Genomic DNA, 14552 nt, shown 5'->3' on the forward strand with positions numbered 1-14552 from the left:
CCCATGATTTTCAAAGAATTTTACTTGTTTTTGTTTCTTAAATCCTGAAACATAACCTATCTGAAATTTATTTTGAAACTTTTTTTGGGGGGATGGCCCAATTTGATTTTCTCCAAATAACTATTCAGTTTTACCAAGACTATTAAAAATCCCATCATTCTCATTTATCTTCTCTTGTTTTCTCTATAATTTATTATACTCTATATCATCTAAGTTTCTATATGTACTAGGGTCTACTTATTACCTTTCTTTTCTATTTTATGTTTCTTCTAATGTTAGTGCTATGCTGACCTGACTATTGTAACCTTATCACATCTTTTACTAGCTGGTGTTTTACTTCCCCAGATTACTTTTTCCCCCAAAATGTTATTAGCTAGTTACTCTAATGATCTTTATTTAGAGGAATAGAGATATTTTGTTAAATTCTTTTCTTGGTTCTTTTTTCTCCTACCCTCATTTCCCTTAAAAAAAAAATGAACCGAAATCCAAATTATTTTAAGTAAAATTATATTAACAATTTAATTTTGAAAAAATGAGTTCTTTGGATTATAGTCTTTTTTTTTTTTTTTTTAAATATGGAACGCTTCACGAATTTGCGTGTCATCCTTGCGCAGGGGCCATGCTAATCTTCTCTGTATCATTCCAATTTTAGTATATGTGCTGCCGAAGCGAGCACTGGATTATAGTCTTAAACAAGAATATTCCTGTTGCGTATTTGAGCATATTTTAAATGTTAAAGTGCTCTCATTTACTTTTTAGCATAATTACTTTTGTACTTGATTTATATTTCTACTACATAGTAGTTTAGATTTATACTGTAGAGATGAAGAGGGTTTACAGGTCATTTTTATGACTGATTTTTTAGGTGCTCTCATTTACGCACCCCATCTCGTTTCATTCTGCGGAGACATTTGAGTCCCTCCTGGCTTGTTTGAAAATGGACGATGAGAAAGTAGCAGAAGCTGCACTCCAGATCTTCAAAAACACAGGAAGCAAAATTGAAGAGGATTTCCCACACATCAGATCGTGAGTCGCGTTTATTCTGATAAATATTCTGGAAAATAGAAAAGTAGTTTACTGTTTCTTGAATTATGTAATAGAATAATTTATCCTTTGAGGAAATAATGGCTGGGTTATCTTAAGTGGATAGAGTTTGCTTTCGATCCTCATTTTCTGGGAGAAAGCACTTCTTGGTGTTTTAGAAGATTCATGAAAACGTGGGGTGCACGTGTCATTCCTTTCGGAAGCAGCAGCGTTCCTGAGACAGTTCAGTGGAGCCAGCCCGACAGTGAAGCAGGCCTGGGCTGCCGCGTGGCGCGGAGACGCCTGTCTCGGGACTTCAGGGCCCAGGGGGGCCGCAGGGGCCTTCCGCAGGGCTGGGTCGCCGGGGTTCCGGAATGAAACGGCGCTTTACGTGGCGCAGGGAGGCAGGGGACGTGGCTGTGTGTGTGATGTGTGTGCGTGCGTGTGCCAGTGTCCGTAAGAACTGGAATGTGTGTGTATTGTGGGACTCTCCAGTGGCGGTCGGTTGTTGGTCAGGGCTCTGCAGTACCTCAAACACTAAACCCTCCTCCGTGTGGACCCCGCTCACCGTGCTCTGTGCACTGCTCCCCCGCCCCCGGGGGGCACGCCTGGGGGGCGGCTGACATCTGAGGTCGCTCCCGGCGCCGTCCTCGGAACCACTGGTGCTGGTTTGGCCTCTGCCTCGTGACTTCTCGAGTCTTAGCCACTGGCTAGTTAGTGGCGGGAGCATTGCTTCCCAATGCAGACAGTCTGTTAGTGTCTCAGGTGTCTTTTTTACTATTCCTGTCTGTTCGTGGGGACTTAATTTTAGAAAGTATTGGTAAATAAGACAAAGGCATTTATTAAAGATGAGTGAAACATACCATAGTTTTGTGACAGTAGTCTCCTTGGGCAGAATAAGAAACTTTATGGTTTAGGACTGACTGCTTAATTTTTTAAGATTTTATTTATTATTTTTAGACAGGGAAGGGAGGGAGAAAGAGAGAGAAACATCAATGTGCGGTTGCTGGGGGCTGTGGCCTGCAACCCAGGCATGAACCCTGACTGGGAATTGAACCTGCGACACTTTGGTTCGCAGCTCGTGCTCAATCCACTGAGTTGCGCCAGCCAGGGGTCTGACTGCTTAATTTTTAAGGGAGCTTGAAGCGTGGACTTGCACTTGGCGTGGTGCTGTCACTCTTGTGTGCAGGTTGGCAGTCGGAGCATGGACCCCCCCACACACACACACACACACACACACTGCGTGTGTAAACTCTGTACGTAACTCTGTACCATTTACGGAATGCCTGGTATTGCACTACTTCACTTCGACCTTGTAACACTCACGAAAGTGTAGCACTTAGCGTCTTAGTCTTCCATGGGAGGGGTCGAGTGCTCTCTCGGGGTGAGTGTTTCTGGGTCATTCAGTCAGCAAGCAACAGAGTGGAGACTGAAATCTGGGCCTGTCTGTCGGCAGGGCCTGTGGTGCCATATGTATTTGGCACACTTTCTTGATTAGAACAGATTTTAGTGACATTTGTGTACTGGAGATTTTTGTCTTCATTCCACACTGTCTTTCCTGGTACCTGTGATATTAAAAAGTTGTTTGATTTTTCTATAGGAGAAGTGCAAGATGAAGGTAAACAGGTCGGCATTTTAGAACATGCGTGGGTATTTTAGAATCCATGCTGCTGTCATGGAACTGAAATGCGTGAAAAGTACTGGGTTTGCAGGTGGGGGGTGTCTCGCGTGTCTCTCCGAGGAGAGTCCGCCGCCGCTGAGCCCCTGCTGTTCGCACACACTGCCCTCGGGGAGGTGACTCACAGTGCGTGTCTCCAGGGGCTCAGACGGGTAGGCCACGTCTGTGTGTTCAATGATTAAATTGGGTGAGTTGATTTTGGAAAAAAAGGACAAAGTAAATATTTTATTACATTATTTTCTTTTGAATTTACCAAAATAATTTACAAGAACCGGCAGAAACGGTGTCTAAGCAGACGCTGCAACAAAAACACGCTAGCGCTAGGAGAGCTGGGTCCGGAGTGTCTGGTGCGGCTCTGTCTGCGCTGGCGCGGAGGGGAGGAGACTGAGGCACAGAGGGAAGGAGACCGAGACGCGGGCTGTTGGAGAGAACCGAGGAAAACCTCGGTCCAGCTGCACTGGGACTGAAGGCGAGCGTTCCCGGTCATGCTGGTTGTCTTTGGGCTGACCTGTTTTCCTTCAAAAGGAGGAGCAAGTCTCCTGTTAGAATCATGAAGCAGGGTTATTACCAACTTGCAGGAACAGAAGAAATTATGTGCTGACCCACTAAACAAAAATGATGGCAAGTTTGGTTTTCATTCTGACTCAGCCTGTCTTGGAGTCTGACCGCCCCCAGAGTCAGCTTGTGTGCAGATCCAGAGAGTCCCCTGGCAGCGTGGAGCAGAGCCATCGCTGGAGCGGGGCCTGGCTCTCGCCCTGGAGGAGTCTCGGCAGCCTTGGAGAGCGGAGACACGTGGATGGGCCCACGCCCGCCGGGCCCTCCTCCAGCCCCTGAGCCTGCTGACGGTGCGGGTGCAGCTGAGCTGGGAGCGGTGGTGGGGATCTTCAGGAGAGCTGTCCACTATTAGTCATCTGGGTGACACTGCCTGCATTTCTGTTTAAAAGGCGGAGCCACAGAGAACTCCAGTTATTCAAACGAGAATTAACAGAATACAAATTAACAAACATGAAACTTATGTAAATATTTCAGCATTAAAAAGCTGATAAGCACTATTTGGAAGAATTTCATTTTTCTAAGAAGAAAATTTAAACGGTTTTAAACTGCCAAGAAAGTTAAACTGCAAATGACATGTGGGCGGGGGTGGGGGAGAACAAAAGTGAGGTAATGTGTTAAAAAGGAAAGTGGCCGAGCTAAGGGTGAAGACGAGCAGAAGCACGTGGCTTATAGCACACAATTTGTGACGAGCAGCAAGGAGTAAACGGACAGTACAGAAAACGTGAGCGGGGAGCTAGAGATGAGCGCGAGGCAGTTGCACGGAGTGTGGGGGCAGTGGGCCCAGAAGTGAAGGCGGCGGAGGAGGAGGAGGAGGAGCTGCAGACTCTGAAAAGCAGTGGCTGGTTTCTGCAGAGAAGACAACAGTTATGCAAAGTGCAGACTCTTTTAAAAAAGTAATCGTAAACTTACTTAGAATGAATGAAAACATGAAGCTGGAAATGAAAAAAGCTCATGTTTTAGGAAAATTTCCTGATAGAGTTTGCTGCATTTTTAGGGATTACAGCAGTGATTTCACAAACATAAACATCAAGGGAAAAAGGAGGTCATGCACAGCCAAGGAGGAGTGAGGCTGACCAGGTTCTTCTCGACCGCATGAGATTTATTTCCAAAGCCAGTGATTCAACAGCTGGGGAGTTTGGGTGGACCAAAAAATGTAACTAAAGCATTTCCTAACCAGCCCAGCTGTGTTTCAGAGCCCACGAAGGGTGCTCCTTAGGGCGCAGGGATTCGGAAAATGTGCCGCCCCTTCTGTTGTGGGGCCACCCTGTTTACCGAGCTGTACTCCTTTTCCCTTTGCCTTCGGTTTTGCTTATGCTGCCAAATCCAGCTTCTGTGTTCTTGTGTCCGTATCTCTCATGTGTCTTTTCTCAACATTTTCCTCTTAGTATTTAAGTCTTAAGCGTGGCTATATCTGTTTGGAAACTTGGATGTTTTTAAAGGATGATATAAAATTGACCCAAGAAGAGGGAAGAAAAACATAATTATTTTTTAAAGTTTAGGAAAATTACTCTCTAATAAAAGTGCCAGTGAAGTTGTGTGTTGAAGAGGTTTTCTACAGGCAACCTGAAACCCTAATTCTCTTTCACTTATCCAGGAGATGGTGGCGGGGGGGGCATTCAGATTGCTCCTGAAGCCAAGATAACTAGCAGTAATGCTCAATTCCCCCAGAAGGAAACTAAGACAAAGCTTAACACACACTGATGCTGAAATTATAAATAAAATACTAGTGAAAAGAGAGTATGCTGCTGTAACATGAGAATGTATGACGGGGGACCCAAAAGACCCAAAATTTATTTAGAGAAAACTGTATTTATTCTCACATGTTGAAATGTCAGTCACCTTCAAAGTATTCTCCATTTGATGGAGTACACCAGTCAAGACATGTTTCCTACTGCTCAAAACAGGTACTGAACTCGTCAACTTGGATGCCTTTTAGTGCTTCTGCTGGGGGCTTTTGTTTGTTTGTTTCATCTCTTCCACATCAGCAAAACATTTTCCTTAGAGGACATTGTTCATCTGGGGGAAAAAAGTAACTGCAGGTGAGATCTGATGACTGGGGAGGGTGGGGCATGGGGGTCGTTCTGTTTTTGGCCAAAAGCTGAACACGCAGCTCCCTGTGGACAGATGTGCTTGTAAATCTCCCATCACGAAGTGGGCCAAGTGTTGAAAGAGTCTTTAAAAAAAAAAAAAGTTCACTAAAGCTGAATGCAGCCTCTCACAACAACACCAGCTGGTCCACTGATGGAGATGGGTTCCTAGAACACTCACCTAGTGGGGGAAGCCTGTACTACAAGGCTTCCAGAAAGATAATTTCAGGTTTTTGGGGTCCCCTCTTGTACTATGACCAAATGTGGTTCGTTCCAGGAATACAAGAGTGTTGCTATCAATAAGACTAATATTCGTGTTACAATTCATTATATAAGTGGGTAAAGGGGAAAGTCACACAATAGATCATTTTGATAGATGATGAAAGGGCTCTGGGTTTTGTGGGGGGGGGCTTAAGATTTTATTTATTTTTAGAGAAGGAATGGAGGGAGAAAGAGAGAGAAACATCAATATGCAGTTGCTGGGGGTCATGGCCTGCAACCCAGGCATGTGCCCTGACTGGGAATCGAACCTGCGACACTTTGGTTCGCAGCCCGTGCTCAATCCACTGAGCTACACCAGCCAGGGCCAGCTCTGGTTTGTTTTTTTTTAAAGTCCGTCTATTTACAGTAAACCCAATAAAATAGGACCAAGTGCCTCCATGACAAAAGAGGCAGTAGGCACCATCGTACAGGGAAACGGTAGACACATCCCAGGTGAAGTAGGGGACCGGGGGAGGAGACGCTGCAGCTGTCACAGTCTCATGTTGGCAGGGAGCACCAGCTGGTAGGTATAATTCTGTAAGGAGATGAAGGTGGGGCAGCCGTGGCTGTGGACCTGGCCGTGGCATGGCAGCTGTCCCAGAAGCAGGGCGTCACCCTGCGCAGAAGCACCCAAACCCTGGCCCAGTGTTCCCCTGTGGCATCAGCGGCGTTTCACACCAGCGTGGCACGGATCCCTCCGAACCCTGCTCGAGCGCGGAACGGGGACTCGCCGCCTCACCTTCGTTGTCTCCCGTTGCGTGGTTTCTGGTGGAGAGTGTCCGTTCATCCTCTGTTCCCCGGTGTGTTGTGTGTCTGTCTGCTGTTCCGAGGAATTTTCTCACTGATGTTTTTAGGAATTTGATAATCGTGCGTCTCGTAATAGTTTACTTTCTGTTTCTCCTGCTGGAGGTTTATAGTAAGTCTTGGGACTGTGAGTTTACTTTCATCGGGTTTGGGAAATTATTTCTTCCGACATTGTCTCCCTCTCCCCACCTCCTGGTTTCTGGGACTCCAGTTGCGCACATTTTATTTCTGACTGCTCGGGACCGGCTTGCGGGCCGCTGCCGCTCGGCGCTCCTCTCTCTCTGTCTGCTCGTTCCATTTTGCGTGTTGTGTCCTGCTCTGTCATCACGTTCACCGGTCTTTTTCTTCGGTGATGTACACGAGTGGGCAATAGCAGGTTTAGAGTTGTGAGTGCATAAAACAGTTTGTTCTTGAGAGTCTATCATTATTTTTTCATACAAACCATTATAAACCTACTTTTGCTCACTCCTGGATACTCTGCTTTAACTCCTACCAGTATATTTTTACTTTATGTATTGTTCATATTTAGTAGCTCCATTTAAGTCTTATTTATGTATTTTATTTCTGTGCTCATTGTGTTGACTGATGTTTTCTTCTGACCTTCTTGGGCTCATGGAACCTGTTTATAGTAGCTGTGTCAGCACCTTCGCGTGTTCCGTCAGCTGTGCCGTCTCTGCGCCTGTTTCTGCTGATTGACTTTCTCCCGGTGACGACGTGGTCCGTCCCCAGAACTCCGGCTCTTTCTCTCTGCAGCGCCCTCCTCCGGTGCCCTGCCCCAGAGAGGGGGCACCGCCCGTGGCCTCCCTGGACCCCTGGCCCCGCTCCCCTCCGCTCCCCGCGACCCGCAGCCTGTGCCTGGGCCCCTTCTTTCTGCACCGGGCCGGACGCCCCCTCCCTGCGGCGGGTGGGGGCGGGTCTGCGGCTCCCGCACTCCCCGTCTCTAGGGGCGGAACCCCTGCCCGGTGCGCGGAGCCTGGCTCGCGTGTGGGCGCGTGTTCTCCGTGTTCTCCGGTGTGCCGCCTGTCCGCGGGAGGGGAGGGAGCCCGCGCTCAGGGGACGGGTCTGAACCTGAGGCCGAAGTCCTCTCCGCGGCTGAGAGTTGTGTTCTTCTGAAAATAAGAAGAGGTGAAAACCTTTTCGTGCTCCACAGCGTAATTTGCGTTTGTGTTTTGAAGACCTTTCTATTCTTTATGTTCAGCCCATTTTCCATGATCTTGTTGGTCTTCCCACTCTCTGTCTCTGTCTGTGGGAGGACTTTGAAGGGCAGGGATAGTGATCCCCTCTCTCTGACGTGGGTGTACAGTTTCCACTCGCGTTGCCGTGTGTCTGTTTAACTTGTTCTCGGTGTCTTTTGTGCGACTGCGTCATTGCTGTGGCGTGTTGTTGAATCTCTGAGTCCGTGGTCCTGGGGCACCGGGCCGGTGCTGGCAGGGAGGAGGAAGGGGACGTCGCCTGCACTGTGATTATTCGGACAGTAGCTGAGCTCAGAGGCTCTGTTTCATCCAGTGTTTGTTGTGACTGTCTGTGTTGTGCGGTGATGAGATGAAGGAGTGTTCTTCCAGGTGCCTGCGCGACTCACTGCCCAGCTCCCTGAGAACCCGCTCCACTGTTGCTTCTCTGACGACCCTGTGTAAGCCTGTGACGCGCTCACAGACCCTCCCCACTCCTGTCCCTGCCCTCTTTCTCTTTGTTTTCCTCGATGGCCATTAATCACCATCTGACATAGCCCATATTTTGCTAATTTATGTGTTATCATTAGCCTTGTCCCCAGTATGCTGGTAGCATGAAGGCGAGGATTTGGGACTTTTAATGCTGTCTGGCACATGGAAAGCACTCGATTTGTGTTGGTCAGGTGATCAGATGTGCCTTTCCCCAGGTTGCGCTGGAGCCAGGTGGAGGAGGAGTTGAAGAAGCGTGGGGCAGAGGGGTCGGCAGGTCCCTTCTCAGCGGCCGCGTGTGGGAGGCGGCAGGGTAGTGGGAGCGGCTGCAGAGAGGGTCAGAGGGGAGGCTGGCGGGGTCAGCCTCCTCGTGTGTGCTTGCGCTTGTGAAAGGGAAATGCATTGGGATGATAGTTCTAGTGTAGATACTTAGAAAGCAGAACGATACACGGTTGAAAATGAGTCTGAGTGGACAGTGTAAGTACCTAGTGGAAGTCATGCTGATTTTTCTGATTTTTTTTGTTTTTCTCTCTTTTTTAGAGCTTTGCTTCCTGTTTTACACCACAAGTCTAAAAAAGGACCCCCCCGTCAAGCCAAATATGCTATTCATTGTATCCATGCAATATTTTCCAGTAAAGAGACCCAGTTTGCACAGATATTTGAGGTAAAGAGAAAAAGATTCTTTGTTTCATATGTTATAGTTACAAAAGAGGTACTAATAATTTTACAGAATGTTCTCATTTGGAGATACATCATTTTATAGTATACAGTAAGTCCTCACTCAACTTCATTGATAGGTTCTGAGAGTTTGAGTGAAATGACATCTAACAAAAACAGTTTTACCATAAACAAGAGTTAAGTTCCTGTGGCATCTCAACAACATGACATTGTGTGAGAACCTACTGTGTTTTCATATTTGAATCATATAACTAATGCTGACTAGTGGTTAAAATATGGCAGTATCTGACTATTCACATGTTTATGCTAACTCAGATTAAGATCAAACAATTGTATAATTTTTAATATGTATATATTATGTTATGCATTATATTTGGTGTATTTGGTATTAGGAAACAATAAGTAATTACATATAAAATTATACCTATTGATAGGTAATAGATGATTGTTTTGTCATTTTTCAGGTTTGAAAATTAGATTTCTACCTAAGAGATACTAATGAAATGGGGGGTTTTGTAAGTCAATACTGATTGGTAATATAAAGCAGATAGGGTTATACTGTCACACTCAATTATAATAAACTAATGACGGACCTAATTTTATGTCATATTAAAGTATATCTTTTCAGTGTGTATTTTATGTTATTTCTTCTAACTTATAATTTTAGTTCACGAGTCTTGAGTGAAATCAAAACAGTTTGGGAATATGTCGAAGCTATCTACATAAATACTTCGACTTGTGATCTTTGTCTTATAAACATTGACTCTAACGTCGTCATATTTTTATGTATTATGTTAAAGAACTGAAGGAGGAAGAGAAGTCGTATTTTTTTTCCAGTAAAATTATCTTTAATATGAAGGTTGAACAGTTATATTTAACAAAATGATAAATTGATCAATTATTCTACTTTAACTCAATGAGCTTTATATATAGTCATTAAAATGATACTCAGAGATTTTACAGATAGATAGGAAAGAGTGATTATAAAATTGAAAGGAAAACATGAACCAATAATTGCAAATGCCGTGTAATTACAATTAGGTACACATATATGCACTAAATAGAGACAGTAGATGTCTCTAGTTGTAGATGTTGTAGAACATACAATAATATAGTATTCGTTGTAGAGTGATAGGATGATAACTCTTTATAACTTTTAAAAATTATGAGAAGTTGTATTCTTTAACAACATTATCTGTAATGTGTTTTTGTATGTGAGAAGGACTTCAGTGAATTCATGTTGATGTATGGAAAGCTTTTGTTTTTTTTTTAACCTTTTCTTTTTAATGATGGGGAGAAGAGGACAATGCTAATAATAACTGGAATTTTTAGGATACTTGTATTTTCATTTTGATAATACCTATCATTTTATTTCATTTTTACAAGAACCTAACCTGCAGTCCTCCTAAGACAGGGTTGGCTGGCTTTCTGAGAAAAGGTCTCATAGAGATATGTGATCTTTATGAGGTTGCTGTTAGTCCAGGCTCTGGCCATCACTGGTGCTTTTTCAAGACTGATTTTATTATTTTATTGTGGAAAATTGTCACACTCATTATAATAAACTAATTGAAACTAATTTACATGATCATATTTTTGTTCGTAACACGAACAACAAGCTGGAGCTCGGATGTGCGATGGAAGTATTGAGGGAAGTCGGCAAGAAGTTAACTCGTTTAAATGCACTTTTGATTAAATGGAGCTTTATATTGTCCTGATACATCGGGAGAGTGCCGCTCTGTGCTGCTTTTCAAGCTTAGGTTTCTCGGTGTTCAGTGTGGGCGGGTAGGGCGTCTATTCAATCGGTCATTAAAATTTTCAGTAATATATTTACTTGCTTCACAATCAAAAGATGCAGAACAAATATCCAAATAGTGACAGAGTGGTAAGTTTTATGCTCCTCCCAACATCTGTGTCCCCAGCTACCCTGTTCCCTGTCTCAGAGGCAGCTGATGTCACAGTGTGTAATGTCCTCTTCTGGACCGATTTCGTCGGCACACAGATAATGCAGATACAGACATGCACGGCTTGTCCCTTCCCCTTCGGCCAATGATAGCATATTATAGTCTCTCTCCTGAGTATTTGATTTTAAGAATTAAAGTACCTTTGAGATACTCTGTATGTGAGTATAGGGAGCTCCCTTCTTTTGTCATAGCAAAATAGGTATTATTGGTTGGGTTTGGTATCAGAATAATAGTTTTATTAGTTATGGTATTTAATATGTGATGCTATAAAACTTCACAAGGAATGCATGTGACTATATAATAAAAGCTTATTCCTTGCTCCTGAAAAAGTCCAGTGGGGTGTTTGGGCTTCATTCCTGCCTCAGTGGCTCTGGCACACGCAGTCTTTCTGACCAGCAGCTGCCCGGTGAGGCCCCTGGACCCGTGGCTGTCAGCCAGCCAGCGAGCGAGGAGCAAGAACGTGCATCCGTGTGGGCACGACGTACCTCGCTCTCTCTGTGTCCTGCTCACCTGAACCGACTCACCTGTCCCTGCCTGACTGCCAAGGAAGCCGCGCCTCGAGGCACCCTGTGCCCGGGAAGTCGAGCAAAGACGAGTGTTGGTGAACCCGCTCAGTCTCGAACATGGTCTCCATGCTGAGATGTTTCTTTACCTGCCTCTAACTATGACCAGAGCGAAACCAAAAATACTTTCCTGTGATAGTATTTTCTAGACTTGAAGACCTACGGAAATTTAAATGTGAGCTTGAGTTATTAATTATGCCATGTAAGTGTGTAAGAACTTCGGTAGTTTAAGTTGAAAATGGAATGTGTGAGCAGTCACTTTGCATGTTGATAGAGTTGGATACGTTTCCCTTCCCTCATTCTCAGCCTCTGCATAAGAGCCTGGACCCAAGCAACCTGGAGCACCTCATAACGCCGCTGGTCACTATCGGCCACATCGCCCTCCTCGCCCCCGACCAGTTTGCTGCTCCTCTGAAGTCCTTGGTAGCTACTTTCATCGTGAAAGACCTTCTCATGAATGATCGGGTAATTTGCATTTTCTGTACTCGTGTCCTTCCGAGTGTTGTCTCCAGTACAACGGAGACATGAAATGACACAAATAGCACTTCCATTTGGCTGCCTTGTTTTAGGCTTTCCTGTCTTTTCAGCAGGCTGTCTCTCCATCGTGAGTGGAACAACATCGACACTTCTCCTTAGCTCATGCCTTCCTTGATAAGCACTAAATACCCCCGATTCTGTCCTCATCGGCCGCGCAGGGTTTAACTTTTGTGATGACGCCTCCTTTCCGGCGTGAAGCCCACAGGCGTGCTCACTGTGTGGCTGTTGGGACAGGAGCGGCCCCTTGCCCACACACGGCAGAGAACCGCCCCTGAGAGCCCCAGGAGGGGACCCCCGGGAAGAGTGAGGGGTTTTGTCCGTCTTCGGGGTGTGAGTGCAGTCGTCCCCCTCGTCCACAGCTGCGCCTCTGTGCTCCCCGTTGCCCACACTCGATGGCGTTCTGAGAACGTTGAATGGAACATTCCAGAAATAAGCAGTTCCCCAGTTTTAAGTAGCGCGGCATTCTTGGCAGTGGGAGGAGATACGGTGTGGTCCTTCTCTGCTCTGCCTGGGACGGTGTCCCCGCTCTGTCAGGTGTCTCCGTGCTGCACGTGCAGTTTCGTGGGGTCCTCGGGAAGATGGAGACAGTGACCATAGTCACACAACTTCTATTGTGGTATGTTATTACTCTTGTTCTGTGTTTATTGGTGATTAACATCTCACTGTGCTGTATGTGAAACTTTATCGTAGGTATGTACATACAGGAAAAAGAGTCCACACACAGGCAAAAGTAGGTTTACAGTTGTGGTTCCCTGAAACGGAGTTTATTCCTGTTTATTAATTACTGTATTTTCCTTATGAACAACTGTAAACCTGCTTTTGCCCCACTCTCTCTGCTAGCCACTGGAAGACACATACAGCTATTGAAATTTTAGGTTTAAATTGAATGTAATTACACATCTATTTACACATTTCAGGTGCTCAGTAGCGCCTGCTACTGGTAGGGGACAGCGCAGGACTGCCCGCCGTCTCGGTTCCGCTGGGCAGTGCTGCGCGAAAGGCTTCATCGTTCTACCTTTCCCACTTTACGGTCTGCTTGGGGCCGACTTGTATGCTATGATAGAGACGTCCTGAGTCATTTTTATTTCCATCTGACGCGGCACCATTTACTGAAGACTTTCTTCCCTGGTGCTTAAAAAAAAGACATGAGATTCAAATATTAACATCAAATGAACTATTGTAAAGGGTACGGTTCAGGTGGCATTTACTGCGTTTACAGCGTTGTACAACCACCGTCTCTGCCTAGCTCCAGACCGTTTTCATGACGTGGTCACCCCCCGGATACTTCCCCGCCCCTGACGGACACCGGTCTCCTGTCTGTCTCAGTGGGTTTGCCTGTCTGGACTCTTTCCTGTAGACGAAATCACGCAGTGTGTGGCCTCTTGTGCCCGGTGTCCTTCACGTGGTGTGTTTTTGAGGTCCGTCTCACCGCAGCACGTGTGAGTGGTGCATTTCACTGGGTGGCCGAGGGGCGTTCTGTTGTGTGTGTTTTCCACAGTTCGTGTGTGTGTGTGTGTGTGTGTGTGTGTGTCCATTCGTCGTCGGGCACTTGGGCGGTGTCTGCCTTTTGAATCCACAGTTCACTGTTGTGCACAGTGCTGCTGCGAGGGCTGTGTCTGCCTGTCTGTCCGTCTGTTTTCAGTTCTCTGGGGTGTGTTCTTAGGAGTAGATGCGCTGATTATATGACAGTTTAACTTTTGAGGGACTGCCAAACTGTTTTTCCCAGTGACGGCATCATGTTATCTTCCCACCAGCAACGTATGCAAGTTCCAGTTTCATTCCACCCTTGCCAGCTTGCTGTTTTTTGTTAATTCAGTTGTAGCCATCCTTGTGAATGGGAAGTGGTATCTCATTGTGCTTTTGATGGCGTTCTCTGATGACTGATGGAGTTGGGCAAGTAATGTTTGTATTACCTCTTTCTACACCTTTTTTGAAGCAATGACTGTTCAAGTACCTTCTTCAATGTTTTGTTTGTTTGTTGTTTTGTCGAGTTGTAGTAGTTACATATATATTCTAGATAAAAGTCTCTTGTCAGATACATGATTTGCAAATATTTTCTCTCATTCTGTAGATTGTCTTTTCCCTTTTTTAAAAGTCCTTTAATTTTTTAATTCATATAATTGACATACATCATTATGCAAGTATTAGGTGTACAACATAATGTTTCAATACTTGTATGTATTGTGAAGTGATCAGTTAATACACCACACATAGATATACATTTCTTTTTCTGTGATGAGAACTTAGGAAATTACTCTGTTAGAAGTTTTCAAGTGTACAGTACACCATTATTAACTATATTCACTATGCTGTACATTACATCCAACGACTGACTTACGTTATAACCGGAAAGTCGTGTCTCCTCGCCCCTTCACTCATACCTCCCCTCCTGCTCTGGGAACTGCCAGTCTCTTCTCTGTGTCTGGGAGTTAGGGTTTTGTTGTTTTTGTTTGGGTTTTGCTTTGGTTTCTGGTTGGTTTTTGTTTTTTAGATTCTACATGTAAGAGAGATCGTATGTTTAAAATGAAGAAAGGAAACACCCACTAGAGGTTTCTTTTGTTTTGGGTTTTTTTGTTTCTTTTGTTTTGTTTTTCAGCACAATCACAGAATAATCCTGAAATGAAAAACTGCAGCTACTGAGAGAGGGGAATGCACAGTGGCAGCCAGGAAATTAAATGAAGCTGACAAAAAGGCTGAACCCAATCTTGAAAGCCTGGGGGCCCCATTTTTACTCACGGCTGGTAATT

General features: G+C 45.1%; 1 protein-coding gene and 1 non-coding gene across 3 annotated transcripts in view; one reads left to right on the plus strand and one right to left on the minus strand.

Moving 5' to 3' along the window:
- Nucleotides 1-14552, plus strand: part of PDS5B (PDS5 cohesin associated factor B) — a 138209-nt gene that overhangs the window by 83591 nt on the left and 40066 nt on the right. For both annotated transcript variants that reach the window (XM_045839039.1, XM_045839040.1), the window contains exons 19-21: nucleotides 866-1026; nucleotides 8607-8730; nucleotides 11575-11733. In XM_045839039.1, the coding sequence (XP_045694995.1) occupies nucleotides 866-1026; nucleotides 8607-8730; nucleotides 11575-11733 (444 nt within the window). The remainder of the gene's footprint in view (nucleotides 1-865; nucleotides 1027-8606; nucleotides 8731-11574; nucleotides 11734-14552) is intronic.
- On the minus strand, nucleotides 570-676 carry LOC123818978. Its single transcript, XR_006785742.1, has one exon. It is a non-coding gene; the product is annotated as a U6 spliceosomal RNA (small nuclear RNA).

Source organism: Phyllostomus hastatus, unplaced genomic scaffold (genome assembly GCF_019186645.2).
Source record: "Phyllostomus hastatus isolate PE091 unplaced genomic scaffold, TTU_PhHast_1.1 phas_contig_29, whole genome shotgun sequence".
NCBI lineage: Eukaryota > Metazoa > Chordata > Mammalia > Chiroptera > Phyllostomidae > Phyllostomus > Phyllostomus hastatus.